The sequence below is a fragment of the Nuphar pumila genome, chromosome 16 (genome assembly GCF_984573655.1).
Source record: "Nuphar pumila chromosome 16, dmNupPumi1.hap1.1, whole genome shotgun sequence".
NCBI lineage: Eukaryota > Viridiplantae > Streptophyta > Magnoliopsida > Nymphaeales > Nymphaeaceae > Nuphar > Nuphar pumila.
Genome location: NC_143264.1, coordinates 2970053 through 2997334, shown reverse-complemented (window position 1 = coordinate 2997334; position 27282 = coordinate 2970053). Strand labels below are relative to the sequence as shown.

The 27282-nt window shown below is 38.3% G+C and overlaps 2 protein-coding genes and 1 pseudogene across 3 annotated transcripts; 2 read left to right on the top strand and 1 right to left on the bottom strand.

The window, feature by feature from the left end:
* The first annotated feature begins 1462 nt into the window (after positions 1-1462).
* LOC149812679 (protein transport protein SFT2-like) lies at positions 1463-6202 on the top strand. 2 transcript variants are annotated; one of them, XM_089990962.1, is made up of 5 exons: positions 1463-1522; positions 1874-2064; positions 4902-5169; positions 5377-5481; positions 5964-6202. In XM_089990962.1, the coding sequence occupies exons 2-5, from the start codon at positions 1895-1897 to the stop codon at positions 6072-6074; spliced, it is 654 nt and encodes a 217-aa protein (XP_089847088.1). In that variant the 5' UTR covers positions 1463-1522; positions 1874-1894; the 3' UTR covers positions 6075-6202. The 2 variants fall into 2 exon arrangements, with proteins under 2 accessions (XP_089847088.1, XP_089847087.1); XM_089990961.1 differs by lacking the exon at positions 1463-1522 and having other exon boundaries at positions 1665-2064.
* A 2763-nt stretch (positions 6203-8965) lies between these two features.
* Positions 8966-9817, top strand: LOC149812678 (uncharacterized; annotated as a pseudogene).
* Positions 9818-17705: 7888 nt separating this feature from the next.
* Positions 17706-19998, bottom strand: LOC149812677 (disease resistance protein RPM1-like). Its single transcript, XM_089992276.1, has 3 exons — positions 19799-19998; positions 18263-19583; positions 17706-18218 (listed from the first exon to the last, which is right to left on the bottom strand). The coding sequence occupies exons 1-3, from the start codon at positions 19996-19998 to the stop codon at positions 17706-17708; spliced, it is 2034 nt and encodes a 677-aa protein (XP_089848402.1).
* Positions 19999-27282: the final 7284 nt, after the last annotated feature.

Below are 27282 nucleotides of genomic sequence, written 5' to 3'. Positions count from 1 at the left end.
AATTGTTATATTTTATAAAATTATCAAACTATCTTTCTTAAAGGTGGTTTATTCGACCTCAATTTTCATGATGTATGTTTGGTTATGAGATAAGGATGGTCATATTCCTCTCTGTGTCTCCATTTCAATGACCCAAACATCACCCGATTCTAAGTTATGGGTGAGAAATTATGACTATTTTACTAATCTCATGTTATAAAGGTATTTTGGTCTTTTTACTATCCAGCAGTATGGTTTCAGTCTAAATTGAGACTGAAAGGTTCAGTCTCTATCTCTTTAGTTAAGCAATCTACATCCAAATCTAGTTTGGGTTCAAACTCTCTCTCTCTCAAATTAGCAAACTGGATCAAGATTCAGTTTGATACAACTGAACCAGACCCAGTTCAATATGGGTTTGGTACCAACTGGGCCCAGATCCCATTCGGTCTGAGTTTGGTCCAAATTGAACCCAAACCCAGACTCGGTTTGTCTATTTTATGACAAAAAATTGAGATAATTTTTATCTCGATATACATATTTTTTTAAAAAAACTCTTTGACTAGACTCGATCTCGGTTGTACTCACACCGAGTCGGTCTTCAATCTGACCCAACCTGGTTTAGGTAGACACCTAGACCAGTTTGGGTCAAGCCGACATGATCTGGTTCAGCCTAAAGAGAGTCTGTCAACATTCTGTTGGAAACGGAAATGATCATTCCTCTTTTCTTTTTCTTTGTTTTTTCAGTGAGTGTGGCGGAGAGAGACCCTCTCTCTCTCTCTCTCTCTCTCTCTCTCTCCGGAAGCAGATCAGAGAAGGGGGAGGAGTTTACCTGTCAGCAGTTTCGTTCTCCCTTTCTCTTTCTCTCTCGCTCTCGCTCTCCTTCACCTCCTATCCTCTCTGCAACTCCCTCCCTCTCTCTTCCTTTTTTTTTCTGGTTGCTGAGGAGACGATGGGGGCGGATGGGGTTGTGTGGTTTCTTAAATAAAAACCTTACAACCGTGGGAGCCTCCATGCTCCCACTTTCTCAAAATCGTGGGAGGGAGCACCCACGATTCCTCCCTCTCATCTCGATGACGAATCGTTCCTCACTAGGAGGAACGATTTTCCTCAATGTTTATCTCAACTTCAAGTAGGGTCTATATATTATATCTCATGGGCGGTTTCTCCGTGTAAATGTAAAAAAAAAATAAAAAATTAATAAGAACCTCGTATCAACATCTATCATATTGGAAAATGTGATTTCTTTTATTGAAATTTGAAAAATACTCATTCATCATCATAAAAACAAAAAAGGTTTGAAGTCTTAATGATGAAGGTTGCAATTCCAAATTTGGTGTAGGGCTTTGTTTGCCTTTTAAGAAAATATAAACTCTTTTTTGACATTTCAGAAAATTGAGGTTCATATTTGGAATTATGGATAAAAGATTGGAGCCATAAATGAAATTTTCTCTTTATTTGTTCATAATCTAATCTTCCACTCGTTGGTGAGTGAGAAGGGAAAAGTGAAGCTCAACCTTTCATGCTGCCAGCTGTATAAGAGAAGGTAGTCTTCAGCGATCCTAACCTACCTGGACGATTTTCGGCTCTGGTACTTATTTTTAAAATGTTTTTTGTCGTCACAATTTATTTCAATTTTCATGAAAGAAACAGTCACTTCAATGCGTCACTAGCCGGAAGTAGACTTTGATATCTCACTCGCAAACGCTCAGGAACTCCTCCGATCTCGTTCGTCGGAATCCTCCATGAACGGCGAGGATTTCGTCTTCCTCCCGAGACGTCGCCTCTCCGTTGCCTTTGCCCTAAACCCCGAAAACCCTAATTCTCCGACGTTCGGTTGAGAATCAGATCCATTTCCTTGTGGTTTTCCCCTGAGAAATCTTCTACTAATATGCAGAAGACGGCTCAGGCGTGGTTCATGGGCGGGCCGAGCAGCTCTGAGCAGGAGAAGCCCGCCTCCCTCCTTGCCGATTGGAACTCCTACGCCGCGTCGCGATCGTCGGAGGACGCCGGATCGTCGGGATTCGGGTTCGATCTCGAGGCCGCCGTGCGGACGGCCAACGATAAAGTCTCCGGGACGTTCAATGTGTAAGAATGGATTACGATATCTTAATTTTTACCTCTTTCTTGTATCTCCTGTTTTTTTTTTCGGATAATTTTGGTGTATGAATTGGGAAGTTTGAGGTGATTGAGATATTCTGCTGAATTTTGGGTGGTGGAATTAGGGTTAGGGTTTCTATTCTCCTTTTTATATGTTTTTTAGCTCTCTCACTTTTTAATTTTTTGAAATCTTCCTGGTTCGATGTGGATCTGTATGAATAATTCTGTCTTTTCTTTTCTTTTCTTTTTCCTCTGGTTGCTTCTCACCTTCTTGTTTTCTGAATTTTGAAGGAAACATTGGTGTGTTAAAATGTAGGTGAGTAGGTAACTGCGTGTTGATTGTAGGTCGGTTTTTGTTCTGCTCTTCTTTTTCCATTTGAAGATCGACTCAGTTGTGAGGTTTTTGTTGCAATGTGAAGCGTTTTGAATAATATTTTAAGCTTCATATTTCTTTCTGAAAATCTGATTTTGGATCGTCTCACGTTGAGATTCTATCAGAAAATTTTCCAATTATTCGATTCTTCCCGTCCAAAATCTCAAGCTTTGGATGTCAAACATGTAAGAGAGAATAATTTGCATTTTTCATTGTTTTTCCGAATTTTGAATCTTTGAATGTATCAAATGGGTTTTGTGAGCTTGGTTAACGCCTCCCTGGTATGGTCTCTCATTGGTGTTAGCTATATAAATTTTCATACTGTTTCTTGTATGAAAGTGATTGACTTAATATGAACTCAGGTTGGAAAAAGTTGCTGTAATTTTGTGTTGTCACTTGTCACCTGTAAAACTGTAGTCTACTTTCTGAAAACTCCCCTCAAGCTTTCTATTTAATTATTTGACTGCTGCTTGACCATGAAGACATGGCTAAACTTCAATACTTTGTCTGGATAACATTACCCTCTATTAAACTTGCATGCCTCTGTTCTCTTCTCCTCTCCAGTATCTACAGCAGTTTCTCTTATTGGAAAGACCAATAAATCCATGACTAATCTTTCCTGGTTCTACATATATTGAAGTATCTCATGGCACATGATTTCAGGGATATGTTTATCTTTTCATTTCTTCTTCTTTCTTATTCTTGACTGCAAGATCATTTTGATGATGATAATAGCAGAAGTTGTTTAGTTGGTTTCAATTCCATTATTTGAAAGATTCTTGCTGCTTTGTTGTGGAGAACCTGAAATAATTGTTGGTTGTCTGTGATTCACTCACAAATTGCATAGAGGGCTATGTGTGCTTATGGTAACAGTCAATGTTGTTTGAAGATTGTCTTTTCTGTCTCCATTAGTCATGTTACTTTTGTTAGTTTGCACAAAAATTGGGTAGATGAACAATGTGTTTTTCAGAAAGTACTGGTAAAGAATCTCCTTAGGTATAAGTTTGTTAGATATCCAAAGTGCTTATCCCCAGATGGTCATGTACATTTTCTTTTGCCTCATAGAAGTGGTGGATGCACACAAGTGCCAAGAGAACATTTGAATTGTTAACAAACATATCTTGAATCCTTGACCTCTAGCCTCGACTAATATGCTCGAGCTTATATTTTCTCTTATGTTTACAACCTTCATGTTAAAAAGTTATTGTAGCCCTTTTTGAAACATAAAAATACTAAAAGATAGGGTTGGATTTGGAATAAGTTTGTGGTTCTCAAGTTATAGTTTTTAGCCTATGTCACAGGGATTCGGCCAGACAGGTGCCGCACCCGCGTCGACGCGACGCGGGTGTGGCACCCGGTGCGGTCAACCCAACCCTGGGTGCAGTCAACGCACCCAGGGTCATTTTGGTCCATTTTTTGGATTTTTTTTTTTAAAAATTGCCCTATGAAATGGGCTGCGGAATTTAAAAAAAAAAATCTTGGGGGGGGGGGGGGGGCGCTGCCCCCCTATAACCTCCCGCCAGGGGGGAACCCCCGGACCCCCCTTCTATATATTTTTTGCCGCACCCGCACCCATGTAACATAGTTTTTAGCACTTGACTTGTGGCTTGGTTTTATAAAATACCAGAAGAATGGAATTGGTTTTGTGAAAATAGCTAAATCTTCATGCATTTATGTGAGCTGTTAGCTTAAAATTGAAGTTCCATAGACTTGGTTTTAGTATGAACAATATTTGAGCCTCTGGACAAAATGTTGTGTGATTGGATTTTCATGGAGAGGTATAATATTGATTCTTTTGTCAATGAAAATTAGGAGGAGCTTACATTTTTAAGTGACAAATTCAATGTCCCAGTCATGTGCAAAGACCCATAAAGCTAGTGTCTAGGAGAACACATACATCTAAGCAGTTCTGGACTCTTTGGTTGTATTGCTGCTAATGGTTATGATGTGACGAATCTCTGCTACTTGAAGTTTTGACTATATACCAGTTATGTTTTCTTATTTTGGGTATAAACATCTCAAGAGTCAAGACTATCCCAGCTGATGGTTTTGCTTGAGGCATGGTCTAGTTATTTTCAGGACTTGTCTCCTTAATCTTGTATCCTGTTTGGTGTTTTTGATGCATATTTATTTTGCATATGATAGCCTATCACCTGGTTAAACCATGAGTTTTCATCTTCCTGTCACTTAGATCTGCTTAGAGCCAATTACATGATTAGTAAGGTCAATACAATAGCCATTGAAGTTGTTGGGCTTTGTGCCAGTTTACTGGCTTGTGCATACTGCATTCTTTGTCATTGTTGTAACTATCTTAATAGCTTGACTCTTTTTTCTGTTTTTCTTTGTGGGTCAAATTCTTTTATTCAAGTTTTTGTTTTTAGTTAGTAAATTGTTGTGATAACAATGGTAGTTGGTATATTAACTAAAATTATTGCTTTTGCTTCTATTCTAGGGTTTCAAAAGGAGTCCGTGATCTACCTGGCAACCTACAAACTGCTGCTAGCACTGTGCCATCTGGGAAATCTCTGTTGTACTTTGGGCTTTTCTTGGCAACTGGTGTTTTCTTCATTTTCATCTCCTTCACAATGTTTCTTCCTGTGATGGTACTAATGCCTCAGAAGTTTGCAATATGTTTCACCCTTGGATGTGTCTTTATTATTGGGTCATTTTTCGCACTCAAAGGTCCGAAGAATCAGCTCTCCCACATGACGTCAAGAGAGGTACATGGAATTCTATTTTATTATTAGTGGTCAATTTACTCTTTCTTTCCTGTCTAAAAATTTTTTAGTCAGATTCTAATTGCCTGATGTGTGTTAAGGTATACTAGACTGCAGTAGATTTTGAAATTTTGTGTTACTGGTGATAGTTATTTGGTCCTTGTCATGTGTGTAAACTGATCTGTTGAAATTGTTTCTTGTATGTTGCAGAGACTTCCGTTCACACTGGGATTCATAGGTACCATGGTAGGTACCATCTATGTGTCAATGGTGCTTCACAGTTACGTTCTCTCTGTGCTATTCTCTGTTTTACAGGTATATCCCACTTTGGCCTTGTTCTTGACTCTGCCATTATATACCATTATTTAACACCTTGAATATGTTGTGTTTGACTTCCATTCTCATTATCATCTCTTCAGTGACACATTGTTTTTTACTTCTGTTGCCATCATCATGCATGACACTATGATCATCATGTCAGTGAGGTGTAAACAATCATCGTCATTTACAACCAACTGTTACTATCAACAAAATGATCTCTGCCATTTTATGTAATTATCTTTTCACAGCATCAGAAAAATCTTTATCATCTTTGTGACCTATGTCAAGTCCTAGTTAGTTCAGAAGAAAATCAAGAAAAAAAACAGATTTCCTGTTTTATAACATACCATTTTCCACGTGTATAGATTATCACATTCTTTTTTGTCCTTTTAAATGATTATTTCTCCGTATACTAGAGTTATATTGTACTCGGTCCTTGTCTGTATAGGAAATTTAATCTTATTCACTGTTTGTAGGTACTAGCGCTTGCATACTACGCGCTCTCTTACTTCCCCGGAGGATCTGCGGGGCTGAAGTTCCTTTCATCTACTCTTACATCTTCTATACTAAAATGCTTTGGCCGATGACAGTCGATCTTTCTTGTTTGCATGATGTTTGTGTCTCTCACTCGTTATTTGGAACCCCTTTTTTGGAAAATGTTCAGAATAGACACTGTATTTTGGAGTGATTAGTTCAGTCATTTATTTCCTAAGTATCTAGTTGTCAAATGATTATCAACTAAATTTCATTTTAGATTTGATAGTCAAATGGTTCAAATTGATCCATAGTTTTCCGTACACTGACAAGAATTTGTAAGATTGAGTTGGGCTGTAACAGATGTATCAGTTTCATCACAGATCAATGCCGGCATTTGTCTGGGCATTAACAATAGGAAGTTATGATCAGCCACTAATAACCATATCAAGGAAGTTAGGCCGCACGTTGGGAAGTATTTAATTGCATAATGGGGGTAGGAACATTGAGTGAAACAAATTATCCATTTCTGTGAATCCCAATACCATTAGAGAGAGCATTATGGACTTTTGACAGAAGCACTTTTTTCTTTACCAATTATCTGATAGAGGGGAGCTACTAAGTTGTCTTTGTAAGGTTTTCACTTGTAGTGGCTTTAGCACGAAACGCTCTTGGCTTCTGAAACCCATTCATGGAATTCAAAATTTCCGTTTGGCCGCATACCCTACAAAGCTTGAGAAAGTGGCATCTCTAGGTGTTTGTTTGTGGCTGCTGCATGAAATAAGTTTAGCACAGCCCGGGCGTTGTTTCATATGAAACTTGTTCCCCAGGGGGAGGGGTGTAAAGGGCCTCACCCAAAACACGTCTGTTTCCCTCAACATGCGATATGAACCATTTTCATATGAAAAAGAACCATTTTCTCACATTTGGGTGAAACAATGGGTCTCCAGCGTTCTCTGAGGGTGTTAGGACTTTTGTTATCCAATTTTAAAAGCTTCTCAAGTCAACGAAGAGTTTTAGCTTGGATTCAGAATTTGAATCTTTGGGCATAAGACACTATGATGATCCACTCTATAGCTCTTCTTTTAGCATTCATGGTATATAGAGCATACTGACAAAAGCTAAAAATGGCAAATTCTCGCCCGCTAAAAACTAGTGTTTTTATCGGCAAAATCTCGGTAATAAAAAATATTTTTTAATAACTAAAAAATAAAAATATTTAAAAATAAAACATAGTTTTTTATGATAAATAGCTAATAAAAGCAAAAATATCATGTTTAAAATGTGATATTTATGTTTCTGAGGAAAATATCATAAGAAATTGAAAATATCACAAGAAATTGTCATTTTTAACTTTCAAGTAATTTTTGTGATATTTTTGCAAGATTTTCATAAATATTGTGAGATTTTCCACTATGACATTGAGGAAATGAGAAAACAATGTGACCATTCTCTTCTTGTCTTTTAGAAGACCCTTCACTTCTTGTTGGGAAACTCGATTATCTGAAAGCAGTTTTGCAAGTTGGAAAGCAAGTGCTTTCATGGCTTGGTTTTTTATCAAGGGAAGCACGTATCCAAGGGAATCATATATTTAATACGATAATTACATTTTCACTAAAAAAAACATATTTACATTATTATCGAATTGTGATTCCTGTAATAATGATGATATAATTGAATTATTTTAATTATGTTACAAATAAATTTTAAATATCAATATATTTTTATAATTTTTAAAATGTTATACACATTTAAAATAAATATATCTTAATTCACTTCTTAATTGTTTCTTATTAACTTCTCACTCTCGCTCCTTGATCTTGCCCTCTTCATTTTTCTTTTTTAACATCGGCTGTTATAGATTAGGATGGGGAGTTGCCTGCCTGGCCAGCAAGGTGGTTCAAACCCTGCTGGTGCATGGATATGCTTGTAACTTTTACAGGTGAACAGCGAGGGTTGCTCATCATTGAATAAAAAAATCCCATGAGGTTCAATTAGGGTTGTAGACAGTTCGGGTTTGGTTCTAACCCAGGTAGAACTAAACCCAAACATCCTTTGAGATTATGGTACAGGGTGAGAACCGAGTCTAACCAGACCCACCATAAGAGAAACCATACCCGGATCCTATAAGGATTACATGAACCAGAACCAGACCATATCCCATAAAATAATATTTTTTATCAGTTTTACATTGAAAAATTGTGGATCTTAATTAGAACTGAGGTTGGGCCCTGGTCTGGTATGAAAATTCACAACCCATACCCAGCTCCATAAATTTCACAAACCAACTCGGATTTTAATCGGGCCTTTTTATTTATCACCGAACCCTGACCTTATATGGTTTGGTATGGGTCGAATCCGGATCAAACCCACCCATTGACACCCCTAGGTGTAACTCTGTCCATCTCCATCATCGCGTGAATCATGGCAGCATTTGTTTGTACTTATGCCAACTTCGGTCAAAAGGTCAAAAAGAAGGGAACTGGGACTCCACCCTTGCCTCCAATCACACCACGAGGTGTCCGCGACGTTCTCGCTCGCTTCTGTTGAGGACAGCAAAATTACACATCCTCCACCTCATTCCTTGACACCAACAGAACAACCTCCTCCAACGTTAACCTCTCTCTCTCTCTCTCTCATGGTTTGAGCAAATTCCATTATTCAGCAATTTCTCTGATTTCATATAGGTTAGAAGTTTTCAAATGGGTATATGCCGGATCCAAATTTTTCCGGAAAAAAATTAGGTTTTTCCGGCAACTGCTTTACATGATTGCTATCGAAAACCATTGTTCATTCTCTTTTGAAGATACCAAGTAAAGTAGAATCCGTTTTTGGATGGTTGGTTGTGTGCATTTTCACTGCAATTTTCAGTTCAAAGTTGCTAGCGTTCTTCATCAGGAATTTCATTTTGCGATGAACAAGAAATGTCGAGTTTCGGTTCCGTGTCGTTCGATCTAGATTGGTTTTGAATTGAGCTTGGCTCTGGATTTACCGAAACCGCAAAATGCAGGAAGCGATCCCGATTCCGGCATGTTTTTCCGGTGACAAGTTGTCAGACGATTTGTTGGGAGCAAAATCCGGCCAGAGTGCAGTCATGTCTGTCTACCAGGCCATGATCGCCGGAGTCTGCCGCTATGTTACAGTGATATGGTGCAAGAATCTAATGGCACATTGCCTCTGTCTCTTGGTTGATGGCTGCGGCAATGAACATCAGCACACTTGCAAGATCGATCTCAAACCATGGCATTTCTGGAGCAAGAAAGGATTCAAGCACTTCGACATCGCCGGAACCCGGCTCGAAGTGTTCTGGGACCTCCGAACCGCGAAATTCTCCGGCGGGCCGGAGCCTCTCGGCGAATTCTACGTTGCAATCGTATGCGAGGATGAGGTGGTTCTGCTACTGGGGGGCTTGAAGAAGGAAGCCTACAGAAAGACAGGATCAAGACCGTCACTGGTTGATGCCATGCTGCTGTCCAAGAAGGAGAATGTCTTCGGCAAGAAGTGTTTCGTCACGAAAGCCAAGTTCGAAGACAGAGGGAAGGAACACGAGATTGTGATCGATACCTCGATCTTGACCGCGAAAGATTCCGAGATGTGGATTAGTGTAGATGGTATAATGCTGGTTCATGTGAAGACCCTGCAATGGAAGTTCAGAGGGAATGATACGGTTTTTGTTGAGACCATTCCGGTGTAAGTCTTTTGGGACGTGCATGATTGGGTGTTCAACCCGGGCTCGGGCCATGCTTTGTTTGTGTTCAAGCCCGGGATGCCGGAAAATACAGGCAGTGATAGCTCCTTTTCCAGTAGCTCCATGAAGGGATTTTGTTTGATTTTGTATGCATGGAAGCTGGAATGATAGATTGATTTTATGGACATGTCTTATACTCCATAGAATTGTTATTTGTGTCATTGTTTCATTTATGTATAAAGCTTATAGCTCAATGATAGACGCCTGTTCATATGACTCCAAAAGTTATGAATCTATTATGCCCGAACCTGAAATGTTAAAGAAGAAAAGAATCTGCCAATGTTAAGTTGCATATGTTATGCCGTAACTGCAGAATCAATAAATTCTGAAAGCTGAAAGCAGACATTCTATTACATCTCACTATAATACACATGTATTAATGTACCCGATTGACTAGCATGCCGTTGGGTTGCAAATAAGTCTATCAACAGGTTGGTTTCGTAGCGGGTATCCGACCCGGTCTGAGTCTGAATTTTTTAGTATGGATGAAAATTGCCAACCCTAATAATGTTTGGGTCATGATTTTTGTCATGTACCTGACCCAACTCAGTTTTTTTGCTGGGTACCGGACCCGACCCTAAAAATTCAAATTCTTAATCTTAGTTTATCTTTTGTCTCCTATGTATCTATGGTAAACTAGATCACTAATACTATCTAAAATTTAGACTCTTGAAGTGGTCTCATGCATTGACTATGGATCCTCCCTGTTAGGGTTCATGATTCCACATAGGGTCTACTCCTAAGATTCAAGGTATAATACTAATCTCTTTTTTAAATGAATAATAATTAATTATACTGAACCTACATCTTCAAATCTTTTGTAATAAAAAATCAAATAAAATCTTATTAATTAAAAAAATCATTAATTAATTTTTGGGGGGTTTTAAAAAATGTTTAGTATTATACTAATGCTAGATTATATTTGTCATTACTCACTCCTGAGCGATTGATTTTTGTATTAAGATTACCTAAGTTTGCTCATGGATTTGATTCAATATTTGTGGTAGTTGATAGATATTCTAAAATGTTACCATTTATACCTTGTAGAAAAATCATGGATGCTTCACAAATTACTGATTTATTTTTTAAAGAAATTTATAAACTACATGGTATTCTTAAGAATATCACATCTAATAAAGATTCAAAATTTATGGAACACTTTTTGAGACAATTGTAAAAATAATTAGGCACTTCACTTCATTTTAGCATTGTACACAAACTGAAGGCAAACATAAGTTGCTAATAGATCACTGAAATTTTATTGTGTGCAATTGTTATTGATGGACCTAAGTCTTGGCCTAGTATACTGTCTCAAATTTAAGTTGCTTTTAATAAATCTGTCACTGTATTAAGAGGTTTTTAGCCTTTTTGAAGTTTTGTATGGCTTTAACCCTTTCTTTAGAGTTGATTTAGGCTTAATTCCTTCAGTTGAGCAGGTTCATAAATCTCTTGAAGAAAGAATAGATGCACTTCATGAGATACATGAACAGGTAATACAAAATCTCATCGAAAGTACAACAAAATACAAAGAAGTGGTGGATAAAAAGTGTCTTATGTAATCTTTAAACTTGAAGATTTTGTTTGGGTTATTTTATCTAAAGAAAGGATTTCTCTTGAAATGCGGGGTAAACTATCAAACTGTCAAATTAGTCCTCTCGAGGTCTTCGAGAGAATCAATGAATATCCATATAGATTGAATTTGCCTCTCATTATAATACTTATGATGTGTTCAATGTTAAACATCTTTTCTAGATTCAACGGATGAGGAGCAAACTTTGATAAATAACCCTTTTGAGCTTGAGGGGACTGATGCAGTGTGTCTCGATGATATCAAGGATAATGTGACGAAGGCACGTTCAGGAAAGAAGTATCATCGAGCCTGAACACGCAAACCCAGCCCGCTCCATGTCTAAGGCAGGCCTGCAGGGACACAAATATCATTTCTAGTTTTTGGGGACTTTTCAAAATTTATTTTGGAGAAACTACATTATTGTTGTTCAAAACTATTTTTTGAGAATCTAGATAATATTTAGGATTTTGAGATTTTTTTTTAGCAAAAAATTCTAGCAGTTTTAGTTTTTCTGGATTAACTTTGTGGATCTGAATCTAGTTTGAGTTGATCTCCAATTGCCTGTATAGTCTGCTTGTATCGCCTTTACGCATCCCCAAACACTGTGGGCAGATGCACAGACTGGAACACCGCAGGAGTCCCGCTAGACATGTGGGACATTATGTTTCAGGCATCCCACTGTTGTTTCAGACAACAGTGGCAAGTAGCAGTTGTTTTTCGGTGCAATGAAATGCCCTCAAAGCAACCTTTATGTTTGTGGACATGATCAGGCAAGTGTAGTTGAGGTTTTTTCTTCTTTTTCTTTTAATGCAAAGAAGAAATTTGCCCGCTTCAAACTATAGCCACAAATCGTATTCTTGCAAAATTTTAAAATGAGTTTTTAAATATATCAGGTGGGGATGCAAAGGGATTGGATCCCGAACAGCTAAATACATGGAGAGCCGGATCCTGATAGGATACGGAACAGCCATAAAATTGCAAAAACCTCCATCCTGAATCCCCATTTACATCCCTAATATCAGGTATATACAAAACATTCAAATGAAATTTTTTCTAAAGCTACTTGATTTTCATATGAAATTTTTCTCCATTTCTAGATGAACAATTTTTTCAAAAAATTCACATCGAGAGCTGCCATCCTATTTTGACAAACGAGAACTCCTCCCAGTTTGTCACAAAGATCGGCGTACACGAGGATGCATGACACGGGTTAGACTCGCAAGTTTAAAAAAAAATAGAAAATAAGACACGATCACATGAAATTCTTAATTTTTTAGTCAATAAAAACTAGTTTTGATATTTAAATATTAAAAATGCATTTTCTGAAGTAATACTAAGTCTTTCAGAAATAATATAAGAAATAAGAGCAGCACGAACGTGGTGGACTGGTGGTATGCAGTATTATTGTGCCTATTCTTTCCCTCTGAATAACATTTATCCTTCGCTATTTTATTTTTTTTAATCTCTGTAACACCCCGATCTGGGACCTTGGGAGTCCGAGTTCAATTGGTATTACTTCCCAAAAGAAAAGAGTTCAAAGTTCACATAGAGAAAACGTGGCTTAAAAAAAGATTATTTTTATTCCCATAATCAACTTTTTTTTGCAATGTTCATCATTCATAGCAAAAGAAAAGCAATTACATCTTTATTCAATGACAAAGAAATAAAATCTACCAAGTACTCTGCTGATAATGAAGAAACTGTTCATATTCTGTTTGTATTAATAAGCCTGAAATCTATAGTTGTAATTAAACATTGGGGGTGAGTCTACAACCCAGTAAGAAATAATTATAAGCAAATAAATATTTAAACTTACAACTGTAGTGAGCTCTAAGCCCCTAGTCTTAGTTTAGTTTTCGACACACCACACAGGTTGGTATATTTTAATTACCCCCATTAACTTTCTCAACTCTCTCAAAACAACTATCACTAGGTCGACTATACCGGTCATAGCCGTCTATGGACGTAACAACCTCGTAGAATACCTCAATTTTACATGTTGGCCAGACAATAAACCATACACTCCCAGTAGTCCTCAGATCACCAGGCACTGCAGTGAACCACCACGAAGACCCCGCCAGTAGCTAGCCAAGAGGTCAAGCTCTTAATCTCAGTATGATTCATGCTACATCCTAACCATGATGATTATCAATCATCCATGGTCCTCTAGAGTCTCAAACCTAGTGTGAGTGTAATCTTAAGTCATGACTAAGTTCAACACATTGAACTATATTCTCAAACTCATAATTCACTCATTCTCTCACGAGTGATGTCGTAAACTGGTCACGACGGATCTCAATCTTTAATCTCATAATGACAATAGGACTCGCACTATCTCTCACTAAACATGCAACGATGTAGTGTCTCTATATCATTAAATCATCGGTGGCCCACTCTCCGTGGTGGTTGCACTCTGACTACAAACCAGGTAGCCCTTGCCACAGGTCGCCACTTTCGGGATTTAAGGAGTTAAGCATGCTGATCTCAAAATATTCATTCATACAACATAAATAGAATAAAAAGGACTCCAATCTAAATAGAATCTCATCACAATGCATGATATTAATAATCACATAGACATGCGTTCATAATTCAATTCTCTTTCTAACATGCATGACCAACCACAACTAACATGCATATCACAACACACATGTATATAAATTCAACTCATAATGTCAAGCATGGAAATGCTAGGCATGTCATGATCTCACTCACAAATTATCATGCTAATCATTTTCATTTACAACATTACAATAACACACAACGTAAAAAATTTATTTACTTCTAAAATTGCTCATAATATCACTTACTTCAAGTGTGAACACTATGCTTTTATCGCAATCGAGTTTCAGGTTGCTCTAACAGTAGGATCTGAACAATACACAACCATGCTTGCATTAATGCACAAAACCACTTACAGAATTACTAAAATACCCGTCCCGAATTGACTCATGAAACCTTAATTTTTGTATCACTAATTTAACCAAAACTAATAGACAAGTAGATTTTTCTCTTTGATACGAGTCCAACGCACCAAACCTCACTCAATTCTAAGTTTGGGGTGCAAAGTTATGTTCATTTTACCAAAATAAATCTCGGGTACCCAAAAGGGTATTGTGGTTATTTCGGATTTCGATACAACCCGAGACTATCTTGTGATCCAATCTGGATTAATTTATAATCTGGATCCAACCTTGATTGCTTGGATTCAGATCCATTACTCATCTGGATCCAGAACAGTCTGACTGGATCCAGAATGGTCTAATTGGATTTAGAATATTCTAACTAGATCCAAAATATTCTGACTAGATATAGGACATTTTGACTGGATCCATACTGTCTGACTGGATCCAGAACAGTCTGATCTAGACCCAGTTCTGATATAGATCCAGGACTAATCCAAATAGATCCAAAATAGTCAGTCTGGATCCAGAATAGGTCCAGATCAAACTGGATCCAAACTGAGAACCCAGATCCAGTTAAATCAAACCGGTTTGGCCTGACTCGGGTTCATCCAAACTGCTTCAGCTCAAACCCAATTTGGTCTGAACCAGTTCTCCGTGAACTAGTTTGGTCTGAATCAGGTTCGTCTGAACCAGTTCAGTTCATACCGGTCCGGTCTGAACCGATCCATATGAACCAATTCGGCTAGACCCGGTTTGGTATGAACCGATTCGACCTGAACCGATTCAACCAACTTTTTATTTTTTTGTTTTAACTTGGTCTGTCTTTGTCTGGGTGTGATCCAGACAGAGTCGGTTCTGGTCTCGGTCACACCCAGACCGACTCATTTTTTTTTTAATGCGACTCGGTTTGGGCGCAACCCAGACCGATAGGTTCAGTTTGGGTTGCGCCCAAACCGACCCGGTTTGGTTCAGGTCGCTTTCGTACCGTCCCAGTCCCTCAGATAAAAGCCTTAACAGAAGGGGGCAAAGAGGCACCGCTCCTTCCCCCTTCCCCTTAAACAGAGAGGGGCCAACCGTCGGAGTCGGCCCTCTCTGTCCTTCTCTCTGGTAGGGGGGTCGGCCACCGACATCGGCCGCCCCACTCCTCCTTCTCTCTTTCTCTCTTAACCTTTGTATTTTTTTTTTGTACATCGCTGGCAGCCATGGCTGCCAGTCCTTGCTCACCGGAAAAGGAAAGGAGAAGAAGATGAAGAAGGAGAAGAGGAAGGGGGTACTCGCCTTACTGTCACCGTCATCGTCGCTGGTAAGTGCCCCTCACTCTTTCTCTCTGTCTCTCCCTCTTCCGCTCGTTGGGATGTTGTGGAGGGAGGTTGCGTGAAGGCGATTTATAGCCTTCACGCTGGGTGAGGATATAAGCCTCACCCTCGTGGATTTTGGGGGGTGAGGACCTCACCCCCTCTGGAATGTGGTTTCCCTTTTGGGGAAACCATTGTTTTCTTTTTTTTTTTACGTTTATCCCCTCCGACGATCTAGTCGGAGGGAGTTACAATCTCTCTCCTCTCTCTCTCTTATGACAAGTTTGATGTCACGTGACAGGCGTGATTTGGAATGATGCAAGTGCAAATCAGGTCCATCAAAACAAACTACACGATCAGGTTTTCACAGTTTCACCCCTTGTTACGACAAGACTGCGGACTCTCTTTAAACAAGCAAACAAAAAATGGGCAGGGTCACCCCAACCCTCTCATTATCCCTCTCTCTCCCCTGTACAGAGGCCGCCACCCTGTGAGGCCAGAGGTGAGTTCTCTTTCTCCTCATTTTCTTATTTCTTTCTCTTCTTTGTTCCCAGAGGCGGAGGTGGGGGGGGGAGGGGGGGGCAGGACTGGGTTGTAGCCCAGTCCTGCCTCCCGAAACAGTTAATTTTTTTTTTAAAGCTGAGTCCTAGCCCAGCCCTAACTGCAGCAAATAGTTTGATTTGTCCATATGAAATAGATTTTTATTAATAATTGTAGTCATTTTTTATTTTATCTTAAAAAAAAATTTTTTGGGGCGCTGCCCCCAAACCCCCGACTATCACACCATTTTTTTTACTACGCCACTGTTTGTTCCTGTTTCCTCCCCCTCTTTTCCTTCTTTCTATCCTCTGTAATATTCAGGGGGTGTTTGCTTGTCACGAAAAACTCATCTTTTCCGTGGAAACTCATCAACGGACGTGCATTTGTGCAGATTTCAAAATGTTGAAACAAACATGGGACCACTGATTTGCATCGACAGGTGTGCCAAAAATGCACATGCTGGACCCCACTTTTCGGCGGAAAGCATTCCATTGAGGGGATCCAATTCTGTTTCAGTGACAAGCAAACGCACCCATGCTTACATCAAGTGAGATGCACGGTGGTGATAGACATCTTGTACAACATTACAATAAGCAGAAAATGGAACTAACCAAATTAAAGCTAGCCTACAAAGAAATAAATAGTGAAACTTATCACAATATTAGTTTTCTCGTCTTTTATTTCCCAAGAAAAGAAAAACCATAACAAACGGCCATGTTTCATGCCCTTGCAATTTTAACAATAAGCAGAAAATCCACAAAAGTGAACCACACAAAGCACACCAAACCAAAAGCAAAGACAATTTAATTTTCCCAACACATGAAATGCACAATCTTTAATACACTTGTTTGAAAATTTTTTCCTCATCTTTGAATAAACGAACAATTGTCCCAAGGCGATCTTCCCCATGCTTCCGAGTACTCATCATCATGTAATGAGGCATGTCTTTCAAGAACAACTCCTTGAGGTTGGTGAGGTGGTGAATATCAGGCACCCTCTTCAGCTCCGGACACTCGCAGATCGACAGTGTCTCAAGGCTCGGCAAAGTTCTCATCTCTACAACAATGCTTCATAAGTACACCAGATTCATAACACTAAGCGTCTTCAGCTTATGAAGATTGTTTGCAGGGCACCGTAGTGATGTCCCCTGATAGGCATCATGGAGTTTAAGCCACAACAAGTTCGGCAATGATTGGAGGGAGTCTAAAGGATCCAGACGCAATTTAGAAAAGTATAAACCTAACCTCATGAGATTTTGGAGGGAGTCCAACCATGATGGCAACTTCTCCAAACGACCAAACAGCCAGACATCTTCAAGATATGGTGGAGGTTATGTTAATGATTCCAAAAGCAGAGGCTCATCCTCACTAATAGAAGTTATGCCAAGTGTACGAAGGTTCCCCATCTTTGTTATGGAGTCACAAAGCTTCTGTCCATGCTCTTTTTTCACTTTGAATATTCCGAGATTTTTGAGTTGGGTCAAGTTACTGATCGCTTCAACGATCTTGCTGGTAGCATTTATGCTCGATAACTTTTGCAAGCATTCAAAGTTGCAAATTTGAATTGGGAACTCGCATCCCGAGAGCTGACTTATGGTGAAAGGATCAACGGCATGAGAATATGCAGATACATAGCGCAATTTCTTCGCCTTTGATATGTTTGGTAGCCTTTCAATTTGATTATCCCTAATATCCAGTGATTGGAGGTTTTGGAGCTTCTTGAGCGAACTTTGGGAGCTTCTTCAGATTGGTTTTTCTCAAATTCAAGTACCTCAAATGATATAAATCCCCCACTGCATCCGGCAGTTCACCAATGAAAACGCCTTGCAGATCCAACACCCTCATTAACATGAAACAATTGACCAAGCCAGACATCCAAGGAGAACCAAACGTGAAGAAGGAGCGGATGCACCGTGCTGCAATTGGCATACCCGAGTAGATTGCTCTCACAAAGTTGTCATTGGCTCCATGGAGTGACAAACGCCTGCTTCTTTCATTAGTGCCACGGGATCCTTGGTGTTCAGATACTATTCTTGAAAACCCCTGCTTTATAGATATTGGCACCACTAATTCACGCACGACATCATGCATTCTACATGTCTTCACTCTTCCTTTGATATTTGTCTCTACGATTAAGAGCAAGCTCCTGTTAGTAAGTTCCTTGAGGTATTGCTTCCCCACCTCTTCTAAGGTCATACACTGTTTTTGTTCAATAAACCCCTCATTAACATGAAACAATTGACCAAGCCAGACATCCAAGGAGAACCAAACGTGAAGAAGGAGTGGATGCACCGTGCTGCAATTGGCATACCCGAGTAGATTTCTCTCACAAAGTTGTCACTGGTCCCATGGAGTGACAAACGCCTGCTTCTTTCATTAGTGCCATGGGATCCTTGGTGTTCAGATACTATTCTTGAAAACCCCTGCTTTATAGATATTGGCACCACTAATTCACGCATGACATCATGCATTATACATGTCTTCACTCTTCCTTTGATATTTGTCTCTACGATTAAGAGCAAGCTCCTGTCAGTAAGTTCCTTGAGGTATTGCTTCCCCACCTCTTCTAAGGTCATACACTGTTTTTGTTCAATAAACCCCTCATTCACCCATAATCGGATTAGCTTATTTCCTTTGATCAAATAATTCTTTGGAAATATGCTACAGTACAAGAAGCATGCCTTAAGGTGTACAGGAAGCTCATCATAGCTCAGTGACAGGATGCGTCGCACTCTATCAAGATCAGGGTTGTCACCTAACTCCAAACACATACTGTTATGAATCCTTGTCCATTCGATTTCCGACTGCTCTCTATTTGACATGAGACCTCCTAACGCTACAATTGCAAGTGGCAGGCCATCACATCTGTCCAGCAATTTCTCACAGATTTCTTTAAGATGAGGAGGACAAGCTCTCTGAGGGTTGTCACGGAATGCCTTCCTACAGAATAGGTACATTGATGTTCTACGAGATAAGGGCTTAAGGCGAAGGACATGGATCGACTTTTCTATTACATTTTCTATGCCAGAAGCAACATTCTCTATACGAGATGTGACAATGATGCTACTCCCACAATCATCTTTTGGCAATGCAAAACTAATAGAGTTCAAGACATTAGAGCTCCAAACATCATCCAGCACGAAGACATACCTTTTGCCCTGGAGATACTGTCTGAGTGCTTCCCCGAGCGCCTTCACGTCCTGCAGCTGAATGAGATCGTCCGGAACCCTTTCACCCCTTGCTTTGTAGGAATCTTCCAACAAGCATCGTAGAACATGTTCGAGACAGAAAGATTGGGAGACAGGAACCCATGCATAGCACTGAAAACATTCCCGGACTCTGGGGTTCTTATAGACTTTCCTAGCAAGGGTGGTCTTGCCCAAACCTCCCATCCCCACCAATAAGATTGTTGCAAGCTTCCCATCCCCTTTTACCAACCATCCTATCAAGGTCGCCTTGTCACGCTGGATCCCCAGATCATAGGTTTCTTCAGCCAAATATGCTTCGCTCAAAGCTCTCGATCGTTCACTATCAGCATTACTTGAGCTTGCTCCTTCCTCCAATCTGTTCAAGTCATACGTACCTTTTCTCACAGAAATGCCCTCTATGCGTTTCTTCATGCCTTCTATCTTTTTTGCGAGTTGATAAAGTTCCTTCAAATGCATGGCGAAGTGAAAATGCTTTCGCAAGGAACCCACAAAGCCACGTTCATACGCTCTTCCAAATTGAAGCTCGAACCCATCTATGATGTCCTTCGCATCGTATGATGCAATTCGCACCTGCTCAACCCATGTCCCACCGAATCAGCTGCTCTATCTCTATCCTTCCTGCTGTCTGCATCCTTCAGAAGGGATCTCATGCTCTCCAGTTCCAACTTTATCACTTCGACTTCAGCTCCGACGCCTCTCAGTAGTCTTGCTTTGTCCACCACCAAGGCTTCCAACCTTTGGAGCAAGAACTCGACAGGAATTTGAGCCATCTCAGCTCTCCCTCTCTTTGTCTTTGTTCAAGTTAGCTTTGGAGGAGCCATACATGGTCTGTTAGGGCTTAGGTATAAAATAGCTCGTGTTTGGGTCAAAATGTATATTTCTATGATAGGAAATATGAGCTTGCACATATTCAGAGATGCCTTGTGACATAAGCTCAATGACAGTGGTGTGACATAAGCTGCCAGTTGTTGGCAAAACATTGAATAAGTCGCATGGTTAAGTATGCTATTTGGTTCATCCCCCATCTTCATACCCCTCGGAATCTTATTGATGCAAGTTGTTTTGATCAAATCTGATTAAAACAACTTGGATCAATGAAATCCTAAAGAAGAGTATGAAGAGAGGTATGACTTAGGGGATGAGTGGATCCGCGCTCAGTTAATTATACTTGTACATTTGAAATCTTGTTTAATAAGTTTCAATCTCTCTCTCTCTCTCCCTCCCTGTGACCTCTACTTGGATTTCAAATGTACAAAGTATAATTAACTTGGGAGATTGAAACTTAGGAGATTTGAAATCTTGTTTAATAAGTTTCAAGCATGTTTCAATATTTTCCTGGCAAGCTGTATGTTGTATAAATAAAGTACTATATGTGTTGCTTAATTGACTTGAAACATGCTTGCAATTACTATAAAGCTAAGCATACATTATTGAAAACGTGGGAACCATGTATAATTTTTGTGCTTGTATTGATTGGGTAATCATGAAAATAATTAAGCCTTTGACCTATCAAGGTCAGATAAGGCTAGTACACACCAACCATTATGTATTTACCTGGCAGGCTATGTGTTGTATAAACAAAGTGCTCCATGTGTTGCTTGATTGGGTAATCACAAAAATAAGCATTTGACCTACCAAGGTCTGAATTAAGCAGTCACATAGGGCATGTAAACACCAATCATTATGTATGTGCTAGGCAGGCTGAATGTTGTATAAATAAAGTGCTTTGTGTGCTGCTTAATTGCCTTGAAACATGCTTGTAATTACTATATAACTAATCCCATGTTATGGGGCTCCACTAATGTGATGTGAAAACCATGTATAACACACTTTTTTGTGTTCGTATTCATTGGGTAATCACGAAAATAAGCCTTTGACCTAACAAGGTATGCATTGAGCAGCCAGATGGGGTTGGTAAACATCAACCATTATGTATTTGCCAAGCAGATTGTATGTTGTATAAATAAAGTGCTCTATATATTGCTTAATAACCTTAAAACATGTTTGCAATTACTATAAAGCTAAGCATATATTATGTGGCTCCACCAATGTGAGGTGGAAACCATGTATAACACACTTTTTTGTGCTTGTATTGATGGCGTAACCACCAAAATAAGCCTTTGAACTACCAAGGTCCGCATTAAACAGCCAGATAGAGCTGGTAAACACCTACTATTATGTATTTGTCAGGCAGACTATATGTTGTATAATAAAGTGCTTTGTGTTGCTTAATTTCCTTGAAACATTCTTGCAATTATCATAAAGCTAAGCATATATTCTAGGGCTCAACCAATGTGACTTAGAAACTATGTATATCACACCTTTTTTTGCTTGTATTGATTCGGTAATCACAAAAATAAGCCTTTGACCTACCAAAAGTCACCAACCATTATGCATTTGGCAGGCAGACTGTATGTTATATAAATAAAGTGCTCAGTGTGTTACTCAATTGCCTTGAAACATGCTTGCAATTACTATGAAGTTAAGCATATATTATAGGGATCAACCAATGTGATGTGAGAACCATGTATAGAACACTGTTTTGTGATTGTATTGACTAGGTAATCACGAAAATAAGCCTTTGACCTTCCAAGGTCTGCAATAAGCAGCCAGATAGAGCTGGTAAACATGGGATATCATGTATTTGTCAGGCATGTTGTATGTTATATAAATAAAGTGTTTCATGTGTTTCTTAATTGTCTTGAAACATGCTTGCAATTACTAGAAAGCTAAGCATATATTATATTATGCGGCTCTATGTTGTCTTTGACCTATCAAGGTCTGTATTATGCCAACACATATGGCAGGTAAAAACCAATCATTATGTATTATCAAGGCAAGTTGTATGTTGCATAAATAAAGTGCTTCGTGTGTTGCTTATGGAACCATGTATAGTGATGCAGCCCCAATTTCTGCAGACTTAGAACTTGATCTAAATGATGAGTTCTCATTTTGGAACTGTATCCAAACCTTGCAGGATCCAGACTCATATCTCAAACCAAGATCCAAAGCCATTCCAATTGGAATCCATTTCATGAAGCGGACCCAACTGGATTGAATCCATCAAGCCAAGATCCAGTCTCTCAGACCCAATCCACCTCATCCATGTCATGCAGCCACCTCAGCCATGCATCCACCTTATCATCCAAGTGGGACCCTCAAGGGGCGTCCCTTCTAGAAGCCACACTTGGCTAGTGGGCCTCACTCAAGAGGCTTTGAAGGCTCTTAAAAATTGTGTGACCTTAATGATGCCCTCCTTTATGACCTTAAAGTCCAAGAGTGTCTTAGTATTAGTGTTTTATTAGTGCTTAGAGTAGCGGGTCATTTGCTTTTATTTTACTTTAATTCATATATTTATGTAAGAGCTCACTCAACCTATAAAAGGGCCTCAACTTTGTGTAGTTGGAATCATTAAAGAAAATAAAACTTCTATCAATTTGTCTCTCTTCCCTTGGGTGTGTCCCACACTCTCTCTCATTCTCTCACCAATCCCTAGCCCCTAGGCCCTCGTCTGATCCAAGCTTCCTCTATCTTGAGCCAACCCTGATCTCTAGTAGATCGACCCACTCATTTGGACTAGATTGCAACCAAGTCCTTAGTATGTGTAGTGCATTCAAGCAACCGACATACCCGCACCCTCCTCAATATCTTTGTTGTGTTGAGAAACTCGGTTTTGATGTCACATAATATGATACACTGTCTCATTTGATTTTATAAGATATGATAATATGTTCTCTTGAAATAATGTTATATTATGACTGAATATATTTTGCCATAAATCTAACGAGTATTTGATGCAAGGATATCTCACCCAATAAGGATGGAGACTCCCTGTTCAAGTACAACTATGGTGCAATCATACTCCTTGAAGAAAAAGCTTGATGAGCCATTCTTTCCTAAAGTTCAAATGAAGAGATCGCCTACCTCAAGATGAAGACTTTTTTCTTCTTTAGAGTCATTTGTAACAGAACCTTCAGGAACTTGCATATTGCATATTACATACTCATTCATAAACACTATATCATAAAAGTATACGATAGTTTCAAAAAGCTCCTTTTTGAAAACTAATAATTGTACCTTCTTACAACCTTTCATGAAAAAGATATTTTGTCATATAATAATTATACCTTGTACTATATACAAGACAACATGAAAAAAGGAATGTAGGAAAAAGACAAAAACATAACATCGACTACATGGAGAAAACAAATTTAATATGTTTTTGAAAAGACTTTAGTTTCCCTCTTTAAACAAATATTTTTTTATAAGAAGAAGACAAAAACATAAAATCGACTACATAAGAAAAACAAATAAAATATGTTTTTGAAAAGACTTTAGTTATCTTCTTTAATGAAATGTTTCTTAATACAAGAAGAAGACAAAAACATAAATCGGCTACACAAAAGAAAAACAAATAAAATATGTTTTTTAAAAGACTCTAGTTACTTTTTCTCATAACCATAGAATGTCGACTTACTTGAAGTCATCATTCTCTTTACAAAGCATTAAATGCCTTCTGTAACAAATCCTTGTTAAATATCCTTCTCAAAGAATGTCGACCTTCTTTTTGGTCCTCATTCTCTCTGGAGACTTTGAAATACACAACATAAAGAAAACACTTGACATGACTATGTACAAATAAATATCTCAAAGCACTCATAGTACTTACACTCATTTAAAGTAAAGAAGTACTAATGTACCTCAAATCATTAATTAGAATAAAGACAAAACTACAACCCAACGTTCAATGTACTATTGTAAGAAATAGACTTTTTACATAAAATATGTATTACCTAAAATATTACAACGACTAGTGTACCCTCTATTTCACCTTTATGGAAAAGGCATTCTCGAACTTCTCTAAAAGATATTTTTGAAATGACATAACATTTCACATTTCAAAAAAGTTACAATTCCAAAATGTAACGACTACTTTTTAAAGGCTATATAAACACACTTAAATAAACTATTCAAGCAACGGAATGGAATAGATGTGTGAGCTTACAAAGAGAAAAATTTCTATTCGTGATTTGAAAAGAGAGCCTTGAAAAAGAAAGAGAAAAAGAAAAAGAAAGAAAAGAGAAAAAGTCAAGTCCAGCTCTTTGACAAAGAGTATCCTCTGAGTGACAAACAGAACATTCTGAGAATCCTTCATTCGTGCATTCATATAATTCTGAAGGTTCTATAGGAAGTATTGTAACTCTGTTATTAACTGTTTTCCTTCTTTGTTTAAAGAAGTAGACCTCTGTGAAAGAGGGTGTTGCCCTTCTCTGTTGAGAGAAGAAGACCTCTTGGGAAGAGGGTGTTGTACTATTTATCCGGTGACTCAGATGTTATAGTGGAAATCTCAAGTGGTTTGCTTGGGGACTGGATGTAGGTCTGGATACTGACCGAACCAGTATAACTTCTGTGTTTTATGTGTTGTGCCTTATTGCTTAATTATTTTTATTTTATCGATCATAATCATATTTCACTATTCACCCCCCCTCTAGTGGAATTTCATTTGGTATCAGAGCAGGTTTGCTGGTTTCGATGTAACAAGTCTTCCAGCACAAATTGCATCTACCTCTTATGCTCGTGATATTGAAGGTCAACACGCATCTCGTCCTCCTTTCTTCAATGGCTCCAACTATGGATATTGGAAGTGCAGAATGACTATCTTTTTAAAATCCATAGACTTTGCTGTATGGAAAGTTGTTGAGCATCCATACACATCTTCATCCGCAGACTATAACTTATGGTCTGATGAAGAAAAGAAAATGGCAAACCTAAATGCAAAGGCTATGAATGCCTTATATTGTGCCATTGATCAGAATGAATTCAACAGAATATCTATATGTGAATCTGCATATGACATTTGGCATTGTTTGGAGGTTATTCATGAAGGAACCAACAAAGTAAAAGAAGCCAAAATATCATCTCTTGTTAGAAAATATGAGTTGTTCAAAATGAACAAAGATGAACCCATCACAGAGATGTTTACCAGATTCACCAACATCACCAATGATCTGAAATCTCTGGGTGTAACATATTCCCAGACTGAAAAGGTGAAGAAAATCTTGAGATCTCTCACAACTGATTGCGAGAAAAAGACTACTGCTATTGAAGAAGCTCAAGATTTATCTAAACTTACATTGGACGACTTAATAGGCAATCTTATGGCCTATGAAGTCCACATGAAAGAAAGAAGGGAAGAAGAGCAACCAGTATAGAAAACTCTAGCTTTCCCAGCCTTATCTGAGAATGAAGACTCAGATAAAGAATCAGAAATTGCGCTACTTACCAAAAAATTCCAGCGCTTCATGAGAAGGAACTGACTTCCAAACAGGCACAAGGAAAGAAAAGATCTTAAAGAAGATCCCATGTGCTTTCAGTGTAATAAGCCAGGCCACTTAAAACGTGATTGTCCTCTTCTCAAAAGAAAGTCCAAAACTGAGGAACCAAAGAAGAGGTTCTTCAAGAAAAAGGCTTTGCATGCTCAATGGGATGATTCAGAACCATCCACTAGTGAAGAGTCAAGTGATGATGAAGCCGAAATTGCAAATATGTGCTTCATGGCAAACGAAAGTTCGGTAAGTGAAATCTCTGATTTTTCCTTTGAAGAACTTCTAGATGTTTTTCAAGAACTATTTGAAGAATCTAGAAAATTGAGTTTCAAAAATAAAGTTTTAAAATCTGAAAATTTAAAGCTTTCTCAAGAGAATGAAAAACTCAGCAGTGAAAATTCTGAGTTGAAAAAGAAAAATCTTATGCTTATATCTGAAATTTCTTCTACTAGCTCCAAAATTAAAAATATGCAAGTAAAAATTTCAGAGCTAAAAAGTAAAACTGAGAACCTCATGAAAACGGTTTTCAAGTTTACTAAAGGTAAAGAGAACTTGGATAAATTCTTATCCTCTCAGAAGGTCTCTTTTTACAAGAATGGTATTGGCTATTCTCATTTCAAAAAACCTTCTTGTATAAATCAAAAGACCACGTTTGTGAAAAGTTCATCTGAACCAAATAAGGAGTATTATAATGATAATCTTTTTAACTCCTCTAAAGAGATAGACAAACCCAAATCCAAATGGATATGGGTTCCAAAGTCTAACAAAAAAGGACCCGATTGGGTACCAAAAAGGAGATTTACTTAATGTTTTGCAGGCTCCAAAGAAGAAGAACAGATGGATACTAGATAGTGGATGTTCAAAGCACATGACAGGACATCCAGACCTTTTTGTTGTTCTTCATCATAAAGAAGGAGGAACCGTCACCTTTGGAGATAACAACAAAGGTTTGATAATTGGTATTGGAAATATTGGTAACATAGACAAACCTCTTATCAAAGACGTTCTCCTTGTTAAAGGCTTAAAACATAACCTACTAAGTATCAGTCAAATGTGTGACACAGGTTATAATGTTAGCTTTAATCATGATGCATGCCTTATAGCTGACACCAATGAAAACATCATCTTAAAAGGTATAAGAAAGAATAATATATATGAACTATACCTAGAAAACATCACAGAATATTGCCTCATAGCTAATAATGACACTCAACATCTATGGCACATGAGAATGGGCCATGTCAATTCTAAATACATGTCTAAACTAGCTAAAGATAAGTTAGTACGTGGGTTACCCAACATATCTTTTAAAAAGGATTATTTTTGTGATGCATGTCAATTAGGAAAATTGTCAAAATCTTCTTTCAAATCAAAAAATGTCATTTCAAGTAAAAGACCTTTAGAGCTTCTCCACCTGGACCTTTTTGGTCCTTCTAGGGTAGCTAGCCTTAATCATAATAGATATGCTTTTGTCATTGTAGATGATTACTCAAGATTTACTTGGGTAATATTTTTGAAAAACAAAAGTGACACGTTTTGTCAGTTTGAAATCTTATGTAAAAAATTACAAAACGAAAAATCGTGTTCTATTGTTAAAATCCGTAGTGACCATGGAGGAGAATTTGAAAATGAACTCTTTGAAAATTTTTGTAACTTGCATGGTATTTCTCATAACTTTGCCTTTCCTAGAGCTGTACCTCAAAATGGTGTAGTAGAAAGAAAGAATAG

What these genes read in the sequence shown, in the direction of transcription:
- LOC149812677 (XM_089992276.1), bottom strand. Translation starts at nt 19,998, where the DNA reads ATGGCTCAAATTCCTGTCGAGTTCTTGCTCCAAAGGTTGGAAGCCTTG. An exon ending in GTGGGACATGGGTTGAGCAG is followed by an intron (nt 19,584 to 19,798) that starts GTGCGAATTGCA and finishes TGACTTGAACAG; the next exon opens with ATTGGAGGAAGGAGCAAGCT. An exon ending in CTCCTTGGATGTCTGGCTTG is followed by an intron (nt 18,219 to 18,262) that starts GTCAATTGTTTC and finishes GAACAAAAACAG; the next exon opens with TGTATGACCTTAGAAGAGGT.
- LOC149812679 (XM_089990961.1), top strand. Translation starts at nt 1,868, where the DNA reads ATGCAGAAGACGGCTCAGGCGTGGTTCATGGGCGGGCCGAGCAGCTCT. An exon ending in GTCTCCGGGACGTTCAATGT is followed by an intron (nt 2,065 to 4,901) that starts GTAAGAATGGAT and finishes CTTCTATTCTAG; the next exon opens with GGTTTCAAAAGGAGTCCGTG. An exon ending in CCCACATGACGTCAAGAGAG is followed by an intron (nt 5,170 to 5,376) that starts GTACATGGAATT and finishes TGTATGTTGCAG; the next exon opens with AGACTTCCGTTCACACTGGG.